At 35.6% G+C, this 26979-nt stretch overlaps 1 protein-coding gene across 11 annotated transcripts in view; it reads right to left on the bottom strand.

Annotated features, from left to right (window-relative positions):
• The window catches only part of N4bp2 (NEDD4 binding protein 2), an 80106-nt gene that overhangs the window by 33780 nt on the left and 19347 nt on the right, over positions 1-26979 (bottom strand). For 4 of the 11 annotated variants that reach the window (XR_010044708.1, XM_063240640.1, XM_063240641.1 and 1 more), the window contains exons 3-12: positions 25697-25776; positions 23849-24190; positions 18568-19723; positions 15729-15853; positions 14664-14752; positions 12563-12639; positions 7199-7354; positions 1998-4390; positions 1142-1227; positions 126-171 (exon numbers count right to left, since the gene is read on the bottom strand). Coding sequence is in view for 9 of the 11 variants with exons in the window: in XM_063240640.1 (XP_063096710.1) it covers positions 126-171; positions 1142-1227; positions 1998-4390; positions 7199-7354; positions 12563-12639; positions 14664-14752; positions 15729-15853; positions 18568-19723; positions 23849-24074 (4354 nt within the window). In the remaining 2 variants the exon portion in view is untranslated. Of the gene's footprint in view, positions 1-125; positions 172-1141; positions 1228-1997; positions 4391-7198; positions 7355-12562; positions 12640-14663; positions 14753-15728; positions 15854-18567; positions 19724-21340; positions 21627-23848; positions 24191-25696; positions 25777-26979 lie in introns of those variants that run through there. The other 7 variants (XM_063240644.1, XM_063240645.1, XM_063240646.1 and 4 more) reach the window with 5 other exon arrangements.

Genomic DNA, 26979 nt, shown 5'->3' with positions numbered 1-26979 from the left:
GAATCTGAATTTGCAAATGTAAATTCATTAGTAACATATTTTGCGGAAGTATATTCAAAATGAGTTCAAATACATGCCAAGTTTCAACATCAAGGTAAGAACAGAAGTAAAATTACATGCTTTACCTTGTATACACTTGCCACAAGACATTTCCTCTTGTCTCTGTCGCTCCTGAACACAAATAAAAAGCAGAGAATGGGGAAAGGAGGGTACATAAGGTAAATAAGGTTACAGGTTTTATTATTTTACTCTAGAAATCATTTCCTACTTTTTTTGTTTTTTTTTTTCATTTGTTTGGTTGGCTGCCTTTTGTTTGTTTTGAAATAGGGTCTCACTATGTAGCTTAGACTGGCCTCAAACTCACAGCCTCACAGTACTGAGATTACAGGCATGCATCATCACGCCCAGCCATTTCTTCTTATGTAACTATAAATAGCTCTTCTTAAATCTAAATAAAACAAAACTAGATAAATGAAATTTTAACATCTATATATCCTTTCTTCTTATACAGATTTTATATGACGCATTTAAAAAAAAACTTTTTAAAATTTAATTAATGAGCACTGTGCTTTTTTTTTTTTTTGCTTTCTTTTTTGAGAGAGGATCTCGATATGCAATCCAGGCTGGCCTCAAACTGCCTCAACCTCCCAAGTGCTAGGAATAGAGGTAAGCACCACTATGCCAAGCTGCACTGTAATCTTTTAAGGAGGGAAGAATTCACTGTTTAGGATTTTTTTGGTTAAAATGAAATTAATAATCACAACCTCTGTTGCAAATTACATAATAGGGTCAATCTGGAAATATTTTCAATATTGAAAAAACAAAAACAATTAGTAAACTTTCTATTTGGTTGGTTTTTGGTTTTCTGAGACAGGGTCTCACTTGTAGTTCAGGCTGGCTTTGAACTCATTTTATAGTCTAGGCTGGCCTCAAACTCAGGGAGAGTACTAGGGACAGTACTAGGCCTCAAAAATCAGGGAGAGTACTTCTGAGTACGAGGATTACACTACAGCCAGCTGGTAAACTTCATTCTTTCAGAGTCAAAATGCAGTAGAGCTCATTCATATAACAGTGGATTTTACTGAATAGCAGTGATGATGAAAGAATAAAAGAAACTGTTCATAAAAAGAAGCCTACCAACCATTACAGATTCTTTCCATTTCTCATGAATCACTTTAGCCAGATTCAGATCTATATGAACCACACAATCCTCAACTGTTAGAGATCCTTGTGAAGAGAAAAAAAAGAAAGCTTAATCATTACTCATTATACATTAGAAGAAAATCATACACACTGTACAACTAATTTGCGATATTAATTTGTTTCTCTTTTCTACCTCTACTAGGACATCTTTGTATATATGCCATTATTTTCACACTTCTTAATGGTATAATTATACAAAACTTCAAAATTAATCTAGGTTATTCATTTCCTAGTCTGACCATGTTCTAACCACTGATTCATTTCCATTAGTTAAGGCCTTTCAATAAGGCTGTTCTATGGTTTTTCTTTCCCAGTTCTTGAAATCAAACCTGTGACTTCATGCATGCTGCAAGGTCTCTAAGTCACATCAACAGCACTTTTTAAGCTGTATTTTGAGACAAGGTCTCACTAAATGGCCCAAAATGGCCTCAAACTTGCAATATGCCTGCCTCAGCCTTCCAGGTAGCTGGGATTACAAGTGTGCATCATCCTACCTAGCAAGAATTAATGCTGGCACCAGATGATACGAGTTCCTCTGTACAAACAAGTATGAGGAAAATCATAAAGCAAGTTTTAATTATGTATGTGTGATGGATTAAAAACATGCAGTAATCTACTTCTCCAATTACATTTTTTAAAAATACTCTAGAAATAAACTGTGTCAAAGTACTATGTAAAGTGCAACAACACAAATTACTTTTACATTTTAGTTAACGTGAAATAATTTTATAATTGAAGCTTCTGCATTCCAGTTACACAAAGATACACATGTAGATAATCTACCTTTTCCTTACCTGAATCAATACCAACTGGACCAAATAATTCATGAAGTTGAAAAGCCAGTTCAGGGGGTAATGCCAATTCCAGACAGTCTATGGTCAAAGATTTGGCCATCATTGGTGTGGGATTCAGTAACTCAATTTTGTCTTCTTCACCAATTCCAGCTGACAAACTTCCTTCCATTAGAATTTTCTCCATTTCCTGTTCATCTTCATTCATAAATTCTTCTGTATCTACAAATTTCTCAAAATCTCTTAGAAGATTTTCACTTTTCTTTATGTCAAAATTCTCTGTAAAGTGAACTTCTTTATTTAACTCAAGATCTGAAGTGCTTGCTACACAGTTTGGAGTATCAGACAAATTTAAAGGTGAATGTATAGCATCTCCAGCCTCTGTGGCTACTAGACTATTCTTTATTTCACTTAAATCATTAGGTTTAGGGGATTTTTGAACAGCTGGAAAAGAATGATTAAAGTTACATAAGTCAGAAAATTCTGCCTGACTGTTAGGAAGTACTGCATCATTACTCTTTACATCTACAGTAGCAGCAGGAAATGTATTTATTATTTCAGGATTTTCAGGAGTTATACCTTGTATTTCTGCCTGCTCTGAGTTTCCCTTTTCTGTATCCCAGGTAGGCTGTGCATTACTGTTATTGGTGCTATTTCTGTGAAACTCTGGCACAGAATTAGAATCTTCTAAGGTGCCTTTTTGGCTAGTAACCTCCTTCAACAAATCAGATCCCAAAGAAAATGGCCCAAATTGTGGCTTACCACATGGTTTTCGGAAATTCCCAAATTCTGTATCCTCACACAGTTTAATGTCAGAGTCCAACAGAAGGCTTGTAGTCCAGATAATATCTTTATTACACCTCTCATATAAGTCTTTCAGGGCTTCTAATGAAAAGGATCCAAATAGTTTACAAAGAATGTTAAGATTTTCAGATTCATCAATACTGGTAAGCTCATCTTCCTCAACAAACGTGCTTTTATCATGCATTACCCTATATGGAATTGTTTGTTGAACATTTGCTTTTGTGTTAGTACCGAAAGCTTTCGGTTTAAATCCATCCGATCTTCCTGTTAACATTTTGATAGAATCTGAAACTCTGATTTTATTCCTTTCTATTTTCCATATGAGGGCAAAATCCTGTGGGTCAGTCTGGGTACACGTACCTACTTCTCCTTCAGGGCCTGTTTTAGACCTTTCCCCTGGGAAGTCAGCTAACATCTGTGGTCCTAGTCCTCCAGAAGCCACTGCTACACTGCTAGTAAAAGAAAGAGGCAATGTGTGTGACCCAGGAATCTGCTTATTTAAGTAAGTCTGATTCTCACAGGTCATTTCCCTGGGCATCTCAGAACCCGGCAGAGTAGAGGTACCCAACATTTTTAGTTCTTCAAGGCTTGTACCCCAACAGGTCTCATGTGCTGGGTACAAGGATATTTCATTTATAATGTTATTAGTTCCAAATTCTATCTTGGATTTACTTATATCAACCTTTGGCATTCTTGATCTGTGTTCTCTCTGAGCTAAAGAATCACATGGCCAGTCACCAATAATGCTGAATGAGTTTTCTTCAGTAGGTTTAAAAGTTTCGTATTTATAGCTACTGAACAATTCTGAAGGATCATCACACTGTGACTCCTTTGCACTTTCCTGTGAAGATCCTTGCTGCTGGACAAGATCTGTATTCACAGATACACTATTATCTAATACTGTGCATGACTGTGGGCAATTAAACTTTTTGTCACTTTGTGGAGAAGCTTTTTCAGTTTTCCGGTTCCTTTTCATCCTCTGACCAATAGTCTTCTCAACTGGCCAATCACCAACAAAATTTGATAGCTCAAGTCTTGGAAACTTTTCTTCAGATGATCTGCTTTTTTGTTTCCCAACAGCTTTTTTCTTTACTGTGATTCTTTCTTCTAATATTTCACCAGTTGGAGATTTTTCATTTTGAAATGGTCCCATGTTTCCAAAATCAAATTCATCCTGATTACCTTCCCTGCAGCAAATAGTAGGTGATATTCTCTCTACAGGGCTATCTGAACTGGTTTCAGTACATTCTTTCCTATAGGTTATTACTAATACCTTTTCTTTTTCCCTCTTGTCCGTTGCTTGAACTCTGCTTTCAGAGTCAGAAAGACTTGCTTGAACTCTGCTTTCAGAGTCAGAAAGACATGCGTCTGGAGTTTCCTGAATAAAAGTACTCTGAGTGCTATGATTGATACCACTTAAATCTTCTCTTCCTTTGTCTGAATCTTCATGAGAAAGACATGTAACATTCTCTGGTAACAAGGTTTCTTCAGTCACTTCGAGACTCTTCTCTTCAATGGACTCTAGGTGTGGCAAATATGAAGACAAAACATTTTCTTCTTTTTCAGAGGTATTGTCTTCATTGTCTCTTGAGCTGTAAGATTTTTTTTTAAATATCATAAGAAAGTCTCTCACTGTTGTTATGAACACTATGAGTTAAAGAACTATGTGACTTACCTTGCACACTTAACACACTTTTTTTCTTTTTGAGATAGGATCTCACTATGCAGTTCAGGCCGGCCTTGGGCTCACTTTGTAGCCCAGGCTGGTCTGGAACTTGCAACTATCCTCCTGCCTCAGCCTCCTGAGTGGTACGATTACAGGAGTGCACCACCACACCTGATTTACACACATTCTTTAAAAAAAAATAACTACATTAAAATCATAAATGTCATAGTTCAGTGATATATAATGACATATAGCTCACAGGCAGAGTGCCTAGCGCGTGCAAGGCCCTGGGTTCAATTTCCTTGCTGTAATAACAATATCTGGCTTAATGCTTGGCATATATGAAGCAAACCTTTTTAACTGGAAAGGAAACATCAGTTTTTCAGTTAAGGTGCTCATTATGCATTAAATAGGAAAGTTAAGGCTCTGAATTTCTTCCTAGAGCAGGATATCACCTCCTCACTCCTGTAAACCTATGTAAGAGTAGCACAACACTGGGTTTCCCTTGTATCTATCCACTACTTGTGAAAGCAAGCTTCACGTACAAAGTCACAAAGCACCAATCAACATAATGTGTATGATTATGAGAAATAAGAGAAAGGAAGAAGAGCTCTCACTTGAGCTATCACTTGTTAAATGTTTAAAAACAACCTGGGTGTCAGATTCAGAGCACTTTTGCAGAGTCATTATACTTTTTTCTTATTCAATCTGTCAACTCATCTGTCTTCCTTCCGTCCAAGAACTCTCAAAATTCCAATTCTTTTCTGGGTACCTTCCCAAGAAAATTAAAAGCATCATACCACAGAGATATATGTGCACCCATGTTTATAGCAGCACAACTTGTTTTGAGGTTTAGTCCCACTATGTAGTTTAGGCTGCCTTTGCATTCACTATGTAGCTCAGGGTGGCCTCAAATGATTCTCCTGCCACATTTTTGGGGGGGGGGGGTGTAACAGGGATTGAACTCACAACCTCGTACTTGCCAGGCAGGCGCTTATGCTGCTAAGCTAAATCCCCAGCCCTAGCAACACAATTTGTAATAGCCAGATCTTGGAAATAAACACCCACTGACTGAGAAATGTATATAAAAATATGGTATTTTTATACAATGGAGTACCACTCAGCCATAAAGAAGGTCAAACTGGAGTTCTATAAGTAAATGGATGCAACTTGAGACCATACTCATTAATGAAATAAATGAGACACATGTAGTGTGAGAAGCTAAAAGAAAAAACATATACACGTATTTATAGAATAGTGAAGATGGTTATACTATTGACTTCTCTGAGTTCACTGAAGAGAAAGATTTGTGCTACTCATGTTCAAACAATTGAAAGCATTATGTCTTGTGCTCTGGCTGAGTGATTTGGGTATGACAATGCACACTGTATATACCATTGTTACCCCCTGACTGATGTGTCTTTAAATTCTGTTGTAGCTTTTTTTCTTCTTGTTCTCCTTTAAATAAAATAGGTTTGGGAGACACACACACACACACAAAAAACAATTCTTCCATAAAGTCTTCATAAGTGAAATCATACTTAAAGTTTTTCATGTGCCATATGTTATTCTATACCTTTCACAGTCTTATAATCCATTTGACAGCCTTAGGAGTAGAGTATATCTCTGACATTTTAGTAATGAGCTAAAGTATAGAGAGATTCTGTAACTGCAAAGATTCCAAAGGTTAGGGATCTGAATCCAGGACACATAGCTGAAGTCCATGCTCTTAGCCACTCTGGCACACTGCTTCACATTAAACAGACATTTATAAATTTTCCTCTTCCCCGCTCTCAATTTCTTTTTAACAAAGACTTTCATGCCTTGCCATTGAAAAATATGGCACTTCACACTTCAACTATATCTAAATTCTTATTCATGTATTTGTTCAATTGTTCATGTGTTCTAAGTACTTTATAGAATCAGTACAGATATGGTTGGAACCAGTCCTCCAAAGACCCATGTGCCAAAGTCCTGGTCCTCTGGATAGCGCTCCCAAGAACTGGCGAAAGCAGGAGGACCTCACAGAAAGCCTGAGTGGGTAACTATGAGTGCACCCCTAAAGGGACTGCCTCTTCGTCTCATTTGCTTCGTGGACATGAAGTGAATGGTTTGCTTCTGCCATGCTACACAGTCACACCACAGGTAAAAGCAACTGAGCCAACTGATCAGGGACCAGAAACTCTGTAACTGTGGGTCATAGCAAGTCTTTTCTGTTAATAAGTTGGTTATCTCAAGTATTTTGTTAGTGACAACATGCTAACTAGCACAAGTACTTTCCCAAATTATAAACTTCCAAAGAGTCATGACTTGTATTAGTAAAAGTAAACTATGAATAATTAGTTTTTATGAAACCAGTTTACGAGTATTTTCACTAAAACATTAGAAAATTAAGAAGCAATATGGAAACCAAAATAGTAATAGTAAGGAAATAAGGGAAACAATGTAACAAGGATTATACTATATTCATAGTATAATCACAGATGTACAAAACCCAAGTACAATGAAAAAACTCTCATACCTCTCTGAACTTTGACTTCTCTTGTTAACTTATTTTCAGCTAAATCCAGATGAGACTGTACATACCCATTTAGAAATAACAAGTCTATTTGTTGGAAATAACAAAAGTCTAATTTTTAAAATTAATTGCACTGATTTCGTATGCTGCAAAAGTTACCATTTTTTAAAAAACAGTTTCAAAGTAAGTTTTTGGAAATAAGGCATTTTAACTTACCTGGGACTTTGGCCTTCACAAGAATATGCACACAACTCAATACATTCAATTTTCTCTGGTACTGAAGAGCTCATGATTATAGGCACCGAAACAAAACGCTGATAGTTTTCCAACATTCTTGTTATTTTTTCTTTGCTTATCCCATGAATGTTTCGCCTGAAAAAAACGAAGGAACAAAAGTCTACGTGAATTACTGATAACTGAATTCAAAGGAAAAATAAAAAAAGAATATATAATGTCCAGGGGAATGCCGACACATTTCTTTTTTTTTATAATGCTACCGCTTAAACTCAAGGCTTTACACGTCACCCAATCACTCTACCAGTGAGTTTTACAAGCCTCATTAATAATACATTTCTAACATAAAACAATATCCAAACCGGTTTATTATGACATAACATGTTGGGGACCACAAATTTACAATGGCTAATTTTGCAAAGTCCCTATAGGATAAAATGGAGGTTTGGGATTATAAGTACCACCCATCTGAGATTTCCCATTGACTCTTCTAAGCATAAAATCATCTATGGCCTCTTGAGTCACCCCAGGATTATACTCCAGGACAAGATCCTTCTTCATATGATCATCTACACCTTCTTCAGTCTCAGTCTTCTGCCAAACTGTAATCCCTTGCTAGCCTCACCTATCACTATTTACATCTAATAAATAGTGGCTGCTTGGGAAGTGAAGGAGAACCTATCTGGAGATACTCACTTGATGCATTATTATACTTGCCTCTGTCTTTTATTTTTTCTCACTATACTCTTATAACGGACAATTGTGACTCTTAGCCAAGCTCCTGATGATAACATATACTATGTGATTCTAATTTCCATTCTATCAGGCTTTCTTTTCCAAACACCCTTTACCAATTTAAGAAAAACTAGGTTCCAATAACTAAAAGAAACTGCTCTTAAGCTTTGCACAAAATCTCTAAAGGGTCAGGCATGGCAGTGCATGCCTACATTCCCAGTTCTCAGGAGGTTGAGGCTGGAGGACTGCCTTGAGTTCTAGGCCAGCCTGGACTACACAGTGAGATTAAGGCCGGCCAGCCAGAATTACAGATCGAGACACTGTCTCAAAAAAAAAAAAAAGCCCAATTCCTAAGAATTTATAATCTGCTAAACAGTCATTTCAAAGCTTTAGTTAATTAGAATTTAATGAGTATAAACATCCCACTACAGAGGTTTTTGCTTATGCCAACATGGCAGACTAGAGTACTCAAAGGTGCCCTTATGTCACAATAAAACTAGATGCAATGTAAACTAAAATCAAACATATTATTAATGTTCAAATGGGAAGCTTGTTATTTGTCCATTTACTAATGTTAGCTTATTTCTTTGTGTTAATGAGTACATACATAGTTGAACTTAACATATGGGAATCTTAGGTGTTAAACTAAGGGTGTTTTCACTCATTATACATCTGGATTTGTATCTATTCAGAGGCCAGCTGTGTGGTTTAATCCCTCAAGACGCTTGTCTTAATGAAAGTATTTCACTTGAAACTCTCTTATTCTGGGTTGGATTCAGAGCTCTGTGTCTGAATCCCAGATATAATGAGCATTTGCCTCTGACGAGAAATCTGACTTCCATATTTACCTACCTCAATCTTGTCTGGTTTCAAATCACAGAGAAGCAAAGAGATAGAAAATATGAAAGACAGGTTAAGAAACAAAGGGTAGAGCAAAAAGGTCTATTACCATCCATTCAAAGTCCCAGGAAGATAAGAGAGTGCATAGGACAAAAGCAATTTAAAGAAAAATGCTGTTTTTCAGAACTGAAGAAAGACAACAACCCCAATTTTAGAACTCAAACAAACTCCAAACAAGATGAAATCCATAACCAAAAACACAGTACTGAAAGTGTCATTCACCAAAGACAAAAAGATGAATATTAAAACCAAAAATGTTTGTAAAACTTTTTGAGCTACTTGTCTACAAACATTAATAAAAATAGAAATGAGAAGAGAATTAAATGTAATCTTCCATAATGGAAATGTCAGTCAGTCTAGAATTCATACAGCAAAAAGTATCTGACAAGAATAAGGACAATGAAAGGATCTTCACATTAAAATTTTTAAAAAGGGTTTCACAAAAAAACCTCAAAAAAAGTCTGACACCAACCAGACCTTTACTGGTTTCTTAAGCATCAGGCAGAGGGAAATTTCCAAATGAAAGGTCTACAATGCAAAAAAAAAGGTAAAGCAGTAACAATACAAGTAAATAAAAACAAGCGTTGTCTGTATTAATTGGACAATGATCCCGGGTAAACTGGAAGGGAGGTATCAGAAAATATTTAAAGTCCTTGTATTTGAGGAAGATGGCCAGAAAATGGCTTAACTTTAAAGTTTACATGATAAAAATTATAAGGTAAGCACTAAATAAAAGCATAGTGCATCTAATTATTGCGAAGAAAAAAAAGGTAATATAGATTTGATTTTAAAGATCCAAAACAAAATATAATAGAAAAAAATTCCAACTGCACAATTTTCTGTGCTAGATCACAGAACAGGCTGGGGATGTAGCTCAGTGATAGAGCACTTGTCAAGCATACACAAAGCCCTAGGGTCAATCCCCAGCCCTGTAAAAACAAAAAGGATATTGAAATGTTAAAAGTAAAAATATTAAAAAGGGTATATAACATTCAAATACTAAAAGGTAACTGGTATAATTCTATCAATATTAGACAAATTACACCTCGTAACAAAAATTAAAAGATAAAAGGAAATCACTAGGCAAAGGATAAAAATTTAAATTAATTAAGATAATATCAAAATCTTAAACTCTCATAAACTTCAATAAATATCTGCAGAATACATAAAGCAAACAGGTAAACTGGAAGGGAGGTAGCAAAAAATATTTCAAAGTCCTTTGTATTTATGAGGAAGAAGCTAGAAAATGGCTTAACTAAAGTTTACATGATAAAAATTGTAAGATAACCACTAAAAAAAGCATACTGTATCTAACTATTGGGGGGAAGATACAGATTTGATTTTAAAAATCCAAAATAAAACACAATAGAAAAAATTCCAACTGTTACAATAATAGGCAATCTATTAAGGAAAAACTGACATGTTCAAGATAACAGAGATCTTTTTCAACCTTTCTCCCACCAAAAGATTTCATCATTCCTCTCCAAAATACTAATCAATTGGGCAAATTAAAAAAAAGGCTTGGTGATGTATGCCTGTAATTCTAGCACTTAGAAGGTTGAGGCAGGTGTACTGCTGTGAGTTTGAGGGCAGCCTGGGCTATATAATGAGCTCAAGAACAGGCCAGGCCAGCCAGACCATACAGCAAGACCCTGTTTCCTAAATAATTAGTATGCATTCTTATAAAACACAAATGGAACACTTATTAAAAAGTAACATTTAATGAGGCCACAAAATGTATTTAAAAATACCAAGAGTTCAGGCATGGTGGTACATGCTTATAATCCCAGCACTCAGAAAGGGGAGGCAGGATAGCAGCAAGTTTGAGACCAAACTCAACTACACAGTAAGTTCAAGGTCAGCCTGAACTGCACAGCAAGATCTTGTCTCCAAAAACAAAAGCAAAAACAGAACCTCCCCCAAAGAAGATCAGACAATTAGTATCATGCAAATCTCACAATCTAAACTACTACAATAAAGCTGAAAATCAGTCTTTTAAAAAAGGTAAACATCCAAATGTTAAGGAATTTAAACACAGTTCTAAGTAACTCAAAAGTTAAAAGAATAAAATTAACCATAAAGCAATTTAGACAACAAATAGTAACAAAAAGAGACAAGATTACATATTAAATTCTGAGAGTAGATAAAGAACCACACAGGGAAATTTACGGTATCCAAATGACCAAAAAGAAAAGACTGTATTAAAATTCTAAGAATAGATAAGTAGCACGTTGGAAAGTATATGACATCAAATGATGGTAGAAAATAATTCTTCAGGTAAAAGAAGTTCTTAAAATAACAGAATAAGCAAAGCAAATTATTTTTAAAAGGCAAAGAGCAGAATGAAAAGAAGTAAAAAAGAAACATAAAACTTACAGCAGAAAAAGATCGAGTGAGTCAAGAGTTGTTTATTTGGGTGGGGAGCCTAGTAAATAAAGCCAATCACTGGTGAAAATGATCAAGAAAAAAATGAAGACAAAGTAAACACATTAAGATTGAACAGGAAACCTTAACTGTAATGTAGTAGAGATGTACATGGCAAGGACATTATAATTGTTTTAATAAAACTTTAATAACTTTGATATGATGGGAAACTCCAGCTGAACCTTCTCATAAAGAAAACACCAGATTCAAAGTTTACCAAGTAAATTCTATCAAATATTCAAACCTAAAACTCCAAAGGAGAAAAGAAAAAATACCTCCCAATTCATTTTATGAAAGCAAAACAATGACATTTAAGTCAGGCAAGGAAGATCAAGAAGGAAAAATCTAAAGGTCAATCTTACTCTTTTATATAGATGCAATACAGACATAAAAATCCTAAATGGAATATAGGAAAACGAATCCAGTAATGTATCAAAAGGATAATGAAAAGGAATTAAGTACTGATATATATTACAACAGGGATAAACTACAAAATATTACACTAAGCGAAAGATGCCAAACATAAGAGCCCACATACTACACAATTCCACTTATATACAACATCCAGAATGAGAAAAACTGTAGGAAGAGAAAACAGATGAATGGCTGCCCAAAGGAGGGAGGAACTGGGAGTAAACACTAGCAGGTGTGGGATTTCTTTTTACTGAAGTGTGAATGTTCTGGAATTAGTCACACAACACAAAAAATGTTAGGCTGTCCTTTAGTTATTACTGAAATTACTTAAAATTACCAAGAAGAAAATACCCTGACTAAATTTAAGCTCGGGCTATCTCTAAGGAAATATGGAAGACACAGCAAAAAATACTATATTCCATGTCCTGAATAACAATTTTTATTCAATTAAAGAAACCAAATAAATAAATAAATAAATAAGCCTGGGTGGTGGGAGGGTAAAATATTTGGACATTTGGATATTTTTTTATCTTTTCAATTTCTATCTCCATTTTCTAGTAAATCACTAGCAAGTCCCTGCCAGAAGCACACAGCTCAACTGTGCCAAAGCCTAGGACCTGCTCTAATCTCAGATACTAATGCATCATTAAGAGGAAATAAAGTACTGAGTATATTGAGACAACAAATTTTAGAAACAAAGTTACACATGTAAAACTGGGGAAAAAGCAAACAATATCAAATTTGCTGTCAATTTTTAAGTGGCAAACCTGTAATACAGTCAATATTGCTTCATTCGTCATTTATAAAGGAAAAAAATCTAAATGGACTTTGCACCATGAAATAAAAACATGTTAGAAAGCCTCCAAGTTTTACCTTGCAAGTTCCTTTGGTTTGAACTTCCACCATGTGTCTGGTTCCCGGAAAAGGACTTTATATTTGTGTTTCTGTGACTACAAACAAAACCAACAACATTTTAAAGTAATTATTTTCATAAAATTAATCACATTATTTCCAAGCTTATAGCATGTCAAAAATGAAAGAACAAAGATTTTTTTTGGTACATATGTTAAAGTGATAAAACCTACAATAACCTGTAACCTGGCAATTAATATCCAGTGTTTTTTGAGGCAGGGTTTCATTACGTGGTTCAGGCTGGCCTTGAACTCACTGTGCTCCCTGATAATAATCCTGCCCTCAGGCTCTGGAGCACTGGGATTACAAGTATGTACCACCACACCCAGCTTTAAACAGAATTGTGATATGGGCCTTTGTATGTGCATGGAAGCCTGAAAAGATTCTAAAAACAATATTAAAAGCATTTACCTATAGCAAAGAGGACTTCAGGCATTTTTTTTCTCTTTTTCAGAGTTTGAATATTTATCTTATATATGCATTAACTTTTATAATTTTACAACTACTTCAGAGCTTGGGATGTAAGGAAGTGACAGAGGGCTCATCTACTATGCAGGGCTCTGGGTTTAATCCCCAGCACTGCTAAATTAATAAAGACATGACATTTTTAAATTCTGTCAAATAATACGTTTTTCTGCCAGCTTGCTCTTTACTCCATTTCCTTGCCACTTAGGGGCCTATTTCCCTGCTCCCTTCTGAACGGGAATGAAGAATAGGTTTGCTGTGTTTGTTTTGTTGTTTTAAATGAAAGAGAAGTGGGAAGAAATAAATATGTGACAGAGATTGTATGTGACCTACAAAACCTAAAATCCTTACTTGCACTTAACAGAAAAGTAAGCCTACCAATAAAAAAAAAACCAGCACACATCATGCTATTACAGAATCCAGGGTGGTATGAAAGTAAAAAGTAACTAACTCAGCTATGCAAAAAAAAGCCAGGCATGGTGATAGCACACTCTAATCCCAGCTACTGTGCGGAAGCTGAGGCTGGAGGACCGCAAGTTCCAGTCCTGCCTGGACAGCTTAGCAAGACACTGTCTCAAAACAGGACTGGAGTGCAGGGTACAAAAAGAGCAAGTGCACTGCCATCCAGGCCAGCCTGGATAGTGGGAGGAGTGCGAGTGCTCCGGGCTGGGTATTACAAGGAACCTGGCAAACGGAGGGAATTGGAAATGGTGGTGTTTTCAGAATTGCTCAGAACAGCATTTTTTTTTAAACTGAGTAATAAGGGATCACCAAATTTGGGTTTCGTTTGTTTTGTTGAGACAGTGTTGCACTATGCAGTTCAAGCTGGCCTTAAACTCTTAACGTAGGCCAGTCTGTCCTCAAACTGAAGGCCATCAATCCACGTGTCAGCCTTCTAAGTGCCTGGATTACAGGTGTGCACAACCATAGGACCAACAAATTCTAATTCCTCAAGTAAGAGTATGAAGGCGTATACGTGTATATACATACATACCTAAAAAAAAAAAAATTTTTTTTTTCAGATAGTCTTGCTTGTGTTAAACTCATTATATTGTCCAGGCTGGCCTCAAACTCCCAGTGATTCTCCTGCCTCAGCCTCCTAAATACTGAGATTACAGGTGCACTACCACACCAGCTTAATAGTAAAATTTAATACTACTAGCTTTCCATGAAAGATACCAAAACACAAAACAGTCTTAGATATTAAGGTTTTAATTCTCAATATTTAAAAGCTAAATAAACTTATAATTATGGAAAACTCAGCAATATTATTATTTTGCTCATTTCATTAAAGACCAGAGAAAATTGAGTTAAAGGTAGACCAAAATTCTGAGATTTTCAAGTGCTTGATAGTCACTTATATAAAAACTAGTATCAGTCAATGATTCCAAACGCAGTATTAGCCCAGGCACGGTGGCACACACCTATAATCCCAGCATCCCAGCATTTGGGAGGCTGACATAGGAAGATTGCTGAGTTTGAGGCCAGCTTGTACTACAAAGTAAAGTCAAAGCCAGTCTGAACTGCATAATGAAACCCTGTCTCAAAAAGGAAAAAAAAAAAAAAAACTTCAATATTAGAAATTTATAGTACAAACCAAAATAACATATGGTTTCATTTCCCATGCTTGTAGGTTTGTATTATCAATTATGATTGGTGATATCTTCTTCTCAAATGCTTCTTTCGCTGAAAAATAATAGCAAATGACAAATCATTTTAATATTTTTATTTTGTAAGTATTTAATTTGAAAACCACAGATATTTACAAATTCTACACACTATCTGACATAACTATCACTTCTGAGAACATGAAAAACTAAAGCATAGGTAAAAGTTGAATAACAAATGCAAATAAATACTATAGTTATGTAATAATCAGAGAAAAATTATATCATGGTATATAAAGCAACATGGTATCCTAGATTAGATTATGCAAATGGAAAGGGCATTAGTGCCAGGCATGGTGGTGCATACATGTAATGCCAGTACTTGAAGGACGAGACAGGCAAACTGCATGAGTTCAAGGCAAGCCTGGGCTACACTTCACATTCAAGATCAGGCTGACACAGTAAGATCCTGCCTCAAAAAACCAAAATTAAAGGGCGGAGGGGGACCTAGCAAAAAAGTTAAAATCCAAATTAAGTCTACAGTTTAGTTAATAGTAATATACCGATGTTAATTTCTTAGTTTTGACAAATCTACCATCACTACACCTAAGGTGTTAACATTAGAAGACAATGGGTGAAAGGCATACAGAGGCTCTCTATACCACCTTTGCCAAGTTTTCTCTAACTCTAAAATCATTGAAAAATAAAATATAAACACAAACAAAAAACAGACACAAAATAATGATCTAAAGTAAAACATCACTAAAAAAATGGTAGACTTAATAAGCAAATTAAGTAATGGAGCTGCATACAAAATCAACACTCAAAATTCAATAGCCTTCCTGTACACGAATAACAAACTCACTGAGAGACAAATCAGAGAAACCTCTTTCACCAAAGCATCCAGAAAAATGAAATATCTAGGAATCAATTTAACAAAGGATAGAGAACACCTCTATATTGAAAAGGACAGCACTCTGGAAAAAGAGATTGAAGAGTATACTTAAAATGTAGATATCACTCTCAACATTACTCAGAATTTCCTCCACACTTACCACGATTATGGTTCCATTCATGTGCTTCTTCTAAGTACTTTACATCAAACTGGTATTGCCCATTTATATAAAAATAATCATCAGTACTAAGAATAATTCCAGTTGGATTATCTTGTTGCAAAGTCCTGTTAATGATAAAGATGATTATTTTTATTAGTCATATATAACCTGTATGACCCCAAAAAACTGACCTAAACCAATTCTATTTTGATTTATGCAAATTATTTACATAAATCTAGAGTTAACCATCTACATTTTAAAACTGACAAACTTTGTTTTGTTTTGCTTTTTGTGATGCTAGGGATTAAGCTGAGGGCCTGCCATATGCTAGGCAAACATGTTTCCACCTAGCTACATCTTGTCGCTTTTCTAAATGTTATTCTTAGATGGAAGTCTTGCTAAACTGCCCAAGCTGATTTCAAACTCACAATCCTTCTGTCCCAGCTTCCTTAACAGCTAGCTAGATTACAGGCCTACACATTCAACCTGAATTTAATTTTTATTAGTATCTGTTAAGAGGTAGACATTGTTTTAAAAACTGGGCATTCACTGATGGACAGAAAAGAAAAATTCTCGAGGGCCTGGGATTTAGCTCAGTGGCATGAGAGCCTGCAGAGCAAGCACAAGGTCATGAGCTTGATCCCGGGACCCCTCCTCCCCAAAAAAAGAAATTTTCTTTCACTCATGAAGCTTATATTCTAGTGAATGTTCACTACACGTTGACTCTTATTTATCCTCTTGGAACTGTTCCCTTCACCAAAAAATAAATAAGTATTCCCTTCTCTTCTTTTCCTTTTAGATGGTACATCTGGCAATATAAATCATAAAACCGTTGCCACATGCTGAGACCCCTTTCAACTATTCCCAGCTTTTCTTCTTCCCTTAAATGCTTCAATATCAATGGTTCCTTTCCCTTTGTCTTCTACTCCCACAGGACAACAAAATGGCTCTTTAAAATATAGACTCCAGCCTGGTTTGGTGTCTCCACAGGAGTAATCCTAGCACTCCGGAGGCTGAGGCAGGAGGATCATTGAAAGTTCAAGGGCAGCCTGGGTTACAAAGCGAGTTCAAAACCAGCGTGAACTGCATAGCGAGAGCAGATCTCAACTCTCAACACCTTCTTTCTAACACTCCAAAAGCCTCATTTTCATGCTTCATTTTCCTTGAGCTCAAAAGCTAGCTTAATACTGTGGACCATTCTCACTGGGAAAACCCAGTTTACGTGGCCACACTATTCAGTTATTTCTCTCTTCTTTGAGAAACATTGTTCCTACTTTGTGCTAAGTATTTCTCTCTCTTCCCATTCACAAATGTTAGCTGCCTATGATTTGAAGGCCCTCAAAATCTAATTCTATAAATCTCTCTCAAGACTATTACCCAGGCCCAGGATTTGGCTCAGTGGCACAAGAGCCTGCCTGGCTCCATCCATGTTACAAAAAAAAAAAGACTCTACTACAGCTTAAGGTATTGCCGTCATTCCAATCTCTTTCATAAAATGTAACAGTATAAAACATGTAATATTGAATTGTTTTAATATTGTCATTAAGTCAGTAAGAAAAGCCTATGATACCTCTACAGAAGAATACGGTTATAAAATGCATCAAAATATGTGGAAATTTACAGAAAGTAAATCTACACAAAAGGCCAGGATTTAGCTCAATGATATAAGCACCTGCATGGCAAGCATGAGGTCATGAGTTTGATCCCCGGCACCAAAAATAAATAAATCTAGACAAACCAAAGCTATCGAAAAACAACTAAAAATGCATGAACAAAGTGCATTCTCTATATATCTATGCATACTTTCTAAGACTATATATATCTAGACTAAATATAAAAGACCTAAGTAAAAATTGAGGAATATAAACAGAATGTGAGGGAGACAGGAAGAGAGACAGAGACAGACAGAAAACTATCAAGTAAAATATGTCAGGTATAAACCTCCTGGAATTTAAAGACTAAGAAGGGTGAGAAGGAATTAAGACAACCAGCTTCAACACTGTTGAAGGAGTGTCATTGAAACCATAACAAGGCAAACTCTAACCCTAACCCCGGTCCCTAGCTCAAGGCACTCACAACCCTCCCTTAACCATAAAGCAGACATAAGTAGAGATGAGAAAGTAACTGAGGATGCCAAGTTTTGGGACAAACACATCTCTCAAAGTGTGAAGCTCTCTCACTACCAATGTTCATCCTACACTCTCTTCCTTCAAATAACATTTTTAAAAGCATTATTTAACAACATAGTATATACCAAATTTCAACCAACAGTAGAATTCATGTATTTAAGACTTCACTTCTTTTGTTGTGGGGGGTTTTTGTTTTTTGTTTTGTTGTCTGTTTGAGATGCGGGTCTCACCATGCAGTTCAGGCTGGCCTTTAACTCACTTTGTAGCCCAAGCTGGCCTCAAACTCAGCAATCCTTCTGCCTCAGCCTCCCAAGTGCTGGGATTACAGGCGTGTACCACCACATGCAGCTTAAGACTTCATTTTTATAAGTTAAAAATCATTATGACTTTTAAAATCCATGATCAAAGTTGAATTTCATCTTTCCTGCATTCAAAAAGCTATGTCTGTTGATTTCAGAAGCTCAAATTCTTAAACCATCTTTCATTTTTTTTTTTCTATTCACTCTCAAAAAGTAATAGGGAGGCAAAAGTTCAAAGAAAAAAAAAACTTGTGGAAAAAAACATTGCTATTAGCTAAACGCTAGAAAAACTAGTAAAAAATACTTCAAAGGTTATGAAATATCTCTATTAAATAAAATATGCTAGATGTTCACATTATCTGTTCACACTTATGCATTATATTTTTTAAAAACTTAATTAAAATCTCATACCTTGCCAGGAAAGATTTTCCTGATCCTGGAAGCCCTCTGAGAAGAACAAGCACTAGTCCAACGTAAGTTGTCTTCTTTCTTACAACCTGAGAAACAGCAGCCTCTTGTATTTGAAAAGCACTTGCTCCCTCTTGATTTCGCCATACTTGTGGTGGGGAAGTGTGAGAAATGACTGAGTGTGGAAACGTGTAGCTGACAGGTCTCCAGTGCGCAGCTGGGGTTACGATGGGAGCTATAAAGCCATGGTTTCCTTGAAAGAGGTCAAAAGTGGGAATCATTGGATTCCACATTGGTGGTGGAGGAGGAGGAAGCAGTAAAGGGACAGGATGAAGTACTGGGCAGTAATTCACATTCTTCTCCTTCGGTGGCAGTTCAGTATGTTTGTGCAGTTTGAAATTAAACACTTCAGAAGGTACAAAAACACCAGAGATAGAAACAGATTTCTGACCCTCACCTGTACCTGCTAAGTCAAGCTCAGGATTTTGCAGCACAGTAAGGTTTAAAGGACCCTGAGGTACATTGGCATCCAAATCTACAGGGGCTGGAGAGAGCTGAGTCTCAACACAGTTGGAATCTAAAAGCACCTTCTGTCTTTGATTAAGACTGCTACAATCCACAATAGAGTCATCTGCGAGATTTAAAGAACCACTGAGAAGAGAATCTTCTGAATAGCTATGTTCCAGTGTTAATGTGTTATCCTTCATAAAACTTTTGGCCTCATTCAAAACTGAATGTGAAGTTAATGGTTTTGAATTTAATGCAGAGGCAGAAATCTCTGAATTTTCACTGTTCAAATCTAAATTTTGTGTAGAAAGAATAGTTGTCATACTATCTGAATGTGAATTTGTAAACTGACTGGAATTATTAAGACTATTAACATCTTGCAAAGGCAAAACTGATACTTGGTCATCAGAAGACGTGTTCAACTTCTCAAAAGCATTCTCTATTAAGGAATCCAAGTCGTCGGTTAGCTGCATATCCAAAACTGAATTCAGTTTTGAATCTTCACTCTCTTCTTTATGTGGACACTTTTCCATTATTTCACTTTCTGTTTCTCTTAGCTGGTTCTCAGAAGCAACAGAGGCTTTTGAAGATGGTTCTTCTACCTTGGTATCAGTGGCAGATAATTCTAACAGACAGTCCATGGCATTTTCAACTGCACAAGAATAACAACAACAACAAAAGTAAGATATAACTTTCTTGAAAAAAAGCTAGATATAACCTTATTAAAAGGAAAAATAATGGATTTTGGTGCTGAATGTAATACAGGAAGACTGGTAATATTCAAGTCATTTTTTAAAAATTACTATTTTGTTAATAATACACCAAAGTCTACATTACTGAAAAGTTCCAATGTTGAGAGACATGCAACGTTGTTCTTCCACTCAAGACAGTAGTAAAAAGTTATCAAGTAGATATTCTTTAATTTATTGAGTAAACATATAAACATCTGTAATTGAATGTATTAGGGTTATTAATAAAGGTCCTAATACCAGTTCATTTATTCAACCACTTACTGACTTATATATGGTCCATGCTATGAATTTTACTTTATACGAAGAATATTTATGAGCATATGCTACTTATCAGGAATACTTTGTACCTTGTGTTTACTACACTCAAAGGATTTTGCAGTTTAGTAGAAAGTGAAGACAGTTATGGTACAGTGGTACCTTAGCTCACAAACTGAATTCATTCCATGGTTCAGGAAAGACAGCCATATTTGCGTTCATGCGGGAAAGATGCCCACAGTCCTGTTTGTTACCTGATGCCGAGCTCACAAACAAAACAAAATCTTGCCAAATGCTTATTTGTAAACTAAAGTGTTTGCAAATAAAAGCCTTTGTGAATGAAGGTACCACTATACAAGATGATTCATCATAATATAGATTAAATAATGTACTTTTGATAATACATAAATGCCATAGCAGTATTTAGGTGACAAAGGAAGGTTTCACATAAACTGATACGTAAACTGGCACTTGAGGATAAACAACTTGCCAGACAGAGTAAGAGGAAAAGCCAAGCTTAAAAAGTGTGTTTAAAGGCGTTAAAAGAAGTCAGTTGAGGAGCAGGCACACAGTGCCATGTATAGTAGATCAGAGAAGATAAAACTGGAGAGGAAGACTCAGCTAAACTGGGAATGGGCCTATGTGTCATGCTAAGAAATATGAATTTTATTTACTAAGGGAACTTGAATGAAAATGACCAGTCATCACATTTGGCCTAGAAGTTTTATACAAATTACCTCACTAAAACCTCAAATAATACTGTGAGGTATAACATCCTAACAAATAAAAAAAGAAAATGAAGCTCAAAAAATACATTACGTTACACAGGCAGTAAGTGACAGAGCCAGCACTAGTGTGTCTGACTCCAAGGCTGAGCTTTTTCTGTTCTAACAGAAATAATAATTGAGCCATTAGAATTTTTAAGCATTTGAGGGCTAAGGATGAAACTCAGTGGTAGAGTACCCAATAGAGTACCCATAAGGCCCTTGGATTCAATCATGAGTACCACAAGGATGACACTGATGATAATAATATTCAGACATTTGAAATCTGTGTTTCTTAAATTTTAGTTTTGTGTTATGTTTCATTTTAAGGAAGACAAATCTATTAAAGGCATAGCATTTAGTTAATAGCTCTGGTCTGGAGTCAGGACACCAGTATTTAAATCCCTACCTGCTGGCTATGACACTTTAAACAAGTTAGCTAACCTCCCTAAGCCCCGCTTTTCTCACTTGTAACATGGGGATAATAAAAGTACCTACCTCATATGTTGTTGTGAGGATTAAATGAGATAATCCATGAAAAAGTGTTGTGCACAAGGACTGGCACCTAGTAAGCACCCAATTAATGTTCCCTTAAGAAGAAAAACAAAGAGGAATTGGAGGGGCAAGCCTGGCAGATAGACCATTTAGGAGATCACAGCAATACTACAAAGGCAAGAAGCCCTAAAAATGGAAAAGTGGGGTAAAATGAAAAAGAAAAAATGCAAATGTAAGAAGTACTTCTATGAAAAAATATGCATAATGGAAAACTCTGAAAAGACCAACTGAAGAAAATACATATAAAAATGAAGAACAGCATTAAGTAAAGTAAGTAAAAGATCAAGAGAAATAATCACACAAAAAGAAAATTCCTTAAACAAATTATTGGAAAAAAACACTTATGAAATCAATCGAAAATAAAGAATGAACAATTTATAAGAGAATGTAAGAATAAGAAATCATGTATGAAAATGTTCAATGATCCCCTTTATGAAAAAAAAACAAATTAAGAAAAGGTACAATTTTATTCTTACTACAATCTTAAAATAATTCCACACAGTGCTGAAGAGGCCAAGGTGAAAGCGCTACACTTACACAGTGCCAGCAGTATTACAAATCTGCATACCTCACGGTGGGCAACTTAACAATACATTTCCAAAAGCTGAAAACCGTTCTTAGGCTGCGATGCAGAAATTAAAACTTTGGGACAAAGAAAAGAAGCCAAAAGGGAGAAAAGGCTATTTTTACTAACATGTTTTTTACAATATTATTTATGAAAAATTTAGGTATAAATAAGTAAAGCACAAAACTCATAGCACTATTAGAAAACGACTAAAATATAGATTATAGCAACAACTTTAAAAGATTACATATTAAATTTTAAAAGGCAGAATATGAAAGGTGATTAATGATATTATTCAAACCACACAAAATATCAAGTGTTTATAAACAAGTGTTTTTAAACAGACTACAGAAGATCCTGAAAAAGAGAAATAAATTCTTTGTTAGGATATTAGATAATACAGTTTTCTTATAAGTCCCCATTACTATGTTAATTTATATGTAACAAATTTTAAAGACATAAAAATTAGGAAATGTTGAAGTAACAACAGAACTCTATTATTCAGTCATTCTAAACAACAAAGTACATTGCAAAAACTGTTTTGTGTATACCAGAATATATAAGATACGCTCGCATCACAGCTCACACACTAGAAATGAAACCTTTATCACATATTACCAAAATCTCCAAATGTAGAGTAATTTTATCTTACAATAATCATGGCCAAGCCAAGTGAGATGGCACACACCGGTAATCCAAGCACTTGAAGGCTGAGACATGAACATCACCTTGAGTTTGAGACCAGTCTGGGGCATACAGTAAATTCAAGGCAAGTCTACACTACATAGGGGGTCACTGTTTCATAAGAAAACCAAGAAACATGATGCTAGGCATGATAGTACATGCCTACAATCCTAGCACTAGGGAGGCTGAGGCAGGAGAATCACAAGGAAGAGACCAGCCTGGGCTACAAAGTGAGTTCAAGGCCAGCCTAAACTGTACAGTGAAAGCCTGTCTCAAAAAGACCCTAAAAAAACCCAAAAATTAAAAAAATAAAAATAAAACTAACAAAATTAACAAATAAAATTAATGGCCAATAACAATACTGACTCTTAACAATTATTCATCTAGTCAACTTATCTAGGCTTTCCTGTGTGTAAGCATGCTTTTAAACAAGTTAGTACAAGTCAATCCTCACCAAAAAGTCCTATAAGGTACATACTATTACTTTTCATTAATAGGTTAGAAAACTGAGGCTTAGAGATATTAGTGGCAGAACTGGAAATCCAAAGCCAGGTCTCCTGACTCCAAAGGCAGTATTTCAAAACCATACTACTTTACTAGCTTCAATCTTAATCAGCTTTTCTTTGCACAAATACTAGCCGCTACTAACTCCTAGTTGTCATTTTAAGGGCTAAAAAAAACAGAAATAGAGCAATTTTTAAAATATCTATATTCATTGAGCTTATAGTCTAGGACTCTGATTCTCAACCAGGTAATATTAAAGAAACACTTTTTTTCTTTTGATAATGTAAAGAAACATTTTTTGTCATCACAAATAGGGGGCTGGAACACTTCTGGCATCTAGTGGGTAAAGCCAGGCGTGCTAGTAAATATTCTACAACGCATAGGAGAGCCATTCCCAGAAAGAATTATCCAGCCCAAAATGTTAGAGTGCCAAACTGTGCTAGAAGAAAGATTAAAAAAAAGATGTAAAAGATATCTATAGCTACATCTTACATCTAGAACTGTACATTTCTTAAGAGCAGAAACTATGCATTATTTTTCTTCATATCCCTCATAATCCCAAACTTGGTATCTTGCCCAAGGCAGATGCTTAATAATGAACAAAAATAAGACTTATTTTTCTGTATCACTATTAGTCTTATATAGTACATGAAGTCTTCTTATAAGATGTAAAGGGTTCAAACTAAACTTTTTCTCACCTTCGAAATCACATTCAGAAAGCATCAAATACACTACATCAGGATCCAGATCAGAAAACATCTCTGAGATACTGGTGAAGAGTTCTTCCTGATCAATTTTCGTCTCACGCACAGAAAGAAGAGCAGTAGTTGGTGCCCCACGACTAGCAACACCGGACACAACTTCCTTAGAGTTTTCAGTCTTCCGAAAAGGGTTTCCCCCAAGATTTTTCCTTTTCCTTGGCATTTTGATTTGCAAAACTAAAATGCTTCCCTTTGATAAAATTTAAGATGTTTGATATTTAAATCATAATTCAAAAAAAATAGGGTTAAAAATCTTGCACAATCCAGCAGTAATAGGACCTAAAATAAAAAGCAAGTAAAATCACTCAGACTATATAGTTATATTTCTATTTCTATTTCCAAAATTGGGGTGACAACTTTTATTTAACTCCAAGAAAATGGCAGTGAAGCCTAAAAGTGGTCAAACAATTTCTCTCAAATTATTCCAGTTTTGCCAGGATGGAACATGTTAAAATTTAAGATATTAACAAAGTGTAACATATTTCAAGAAAGTGAGTACATTGTTTTATATTAGTAATTCTTTTAAAAACATACATCAGCATCCATAAATGTAGACTACCAATTGAACGCTTATGCTCAGATGTTTAACTGGCATCATAAACTTAACACATCTAAAACTGAGCTTCTGATTACCTGTCTTCAAGCCTGCTTTTTCTAATCTTTCAAAACTCAGTTAATGTAATTCTATCCATCTAATTGCTAAAGTCCTGAGTCTTGGAATAATCCTGACTTCTCTCATCCCATATCCAACTGTTAAGCTCATTTTGCAAAAACAACCCCCAAAACATATCCAGAAATGACCGTTCCTTACGTCTCCACTCTAACTGTAGAGTGCCACACTCTTGCCTCCATTACTCTAAGATTCCAATCAATTTTCCCCTTTCTATCATTGTCCCTTTTGTCTGTTTAACACTGCAGGCAAAGTGATTCAATTAAACTGCAGATTGGATCCTGCCTCTTTCTGCTAATCTGTCCACCAGTTTCCCATCTCAGGATGAAAGGCTACAGCCCAGACACTGGTGCCTCTGTCCTTACTCTCATTCCCTAGCCCTCTTTCTCCTGCTCATGCCACTCCATGCATGCATACTTAGTCTCTTCGCTCTTCTTCATCGTATCAGTCACATTCTCCCCTTGGTTCCTTCTACCTGAACTACTCTTCTCCCCACTATTTCCTCCCTACCTTCTTATCACTGCAAGGTATGCCACTATCAGAGATTCAGTTCCCCAACCATTCATTAACCCTCTTTCCCTACTTCCATAGCACCTGTCTTCTGACATGGTATATGTTTTACTGTGTTTATCATTGTTAGTCCAGTAAAAGATAAGCTCCACAAAGGCAGGAATCCATGTATCTGGCGTAGAACTGCCACCTCCTTATGATCTGTTTGCATGTGTCTAGTAACATTTTGAACTTAAAGTACCCAAAATCTGGTATCTTCCCCAAAATCTGCTCTATTTGGTCTGACGACCATCATCTTTCCTGTGTTTCTATCTCCTGACTAGTCTTTTTGCTTGTACCCTTGTCCCCGACATTCTATTTTCAACATAACAACCAGAATGATTAGGATTTTCCCTAAACCCTAAGTTGTTACAATGGTCTGCCTCCCTGCTAGCACTAGAAATACTCTTCCCCTTCTCTCTTTCAAATCCTCTGTTCAAGTATCATATTCAATCATTTCCAATCCTAACTAGCCAACCGAAAATCAAATACCCCAATCCCTTGGCCCCGATTTCCCCCTTCCGCTATCACCCATTACCCTTAATCACCTCCTACATAAAATTTACCTTTTTATTAAATTTGTGTCATAACTCTCTCCACCTTCCACAACTGCACTGTCAACATAGCATCCACCAGCCACATGTGCCTATTTAAATTAAAATTAAATAAAATCACATTTTTATACATAAGAATTCAAAACAAAGAAAAGTAACAGAAACAAAAAAAAGACATTACATAATGATAAAAGTATCCATCCACTAGGAACATGGAGCAACCCTAAATGTCTAAATATCAAACAACTAGCTACAAAACAGGTGAAGAAAAAAAGTGACAGAAGTAAAAAGAGATAATTCATTACAGTTAGAGGTTTTAATTCTGCTCCATTAACAATTTATAAAAACTATTAGAAAATCCCAAGTACACAGAACAAAACAACAATAATAATTAAGGATGTAGTCAACACTGCATCTACAGAACATTTCACCTAACAGCCCCAGAATACACGTTCTTTTCAAACACCCATAGAACCACTATCAAGAAACAGTAAAATCTAAGCTGTATAATAAACCTTAACAAACTTAGAAGTACAAAAAGCAGAGTACCTCCTTCAACTACACAAAATAGAAGTAGAAATGAGTAACAGACAGATAACAGGAAAATCTTCAAACAATATACTTCTAAACAAACCATGGGTCAAGAATGACATCTCAAGGAAAACTGTTTAAATATACTGAAATAAACGAAAATTGAAATACATCCCTTAAAATTTATAGGATATATTAAATAGGAAAATTTTTATTAAGTAGTGAGAATGTCTACTTTAACCACTTTTTATTCAACATAATAATGGAAGATCTAGCTTGTGAAACTAGAAAAGGGGAAAAAAAGTCTCCAATCAATAATCTAAATCTCACCAAGCCTGGGGCACATTCCTATAATCCCAGCCCTCCAGAGGCTGACATACAAAGAGCACTATGAGTCTGAGGCCAGCCTGGGCCACACAGTGAGGTCAAGCCAGTCTAAACTACATAGCAAGACACTATCTCACTTTAAAAAAAAATTCTAAGTTTCTATCACAAGAACCTAGAAACACATGTGCAAAATAAACTCAACTCAGCAGACAGAAAAAAGGATAAATGAAAGAACAGGTATCAGTGAGACTGAAACAGGAAAAAGAAAACAGAAAATGAATTTTAAAAACTACTATTCACTGGTCAATAAACTGACAAATCTAGCTGAAAGAAAAATGAGAAAAGATACAAATTCCCAACATCAGGAATGAAGCAGGTATCATTACAGATCCTACACACATTAAAAGGCTAACAAAGGAAAAGATTAACTCTACACA

Source organism: Cavia porcellus, unplaced genomic scaffold (assembly GCF_034190915.1).
Source record: "Cavia porcellus strain 051 isolate PalLab524CR breed Dunkin Hartley unplaced genomic scaffold, mCavPor4.1 scaffold_30, whole genome shotgun sequence".
Lineage (NCBI taxonomy): Eukaryota > Metazoa > Chordata > Mammalia > Rodentia > Caviidae > Cavia > Cavia porcellus.
This window is presented reverse-complemented; position numbering and strand designations above follow the sequence as displayed.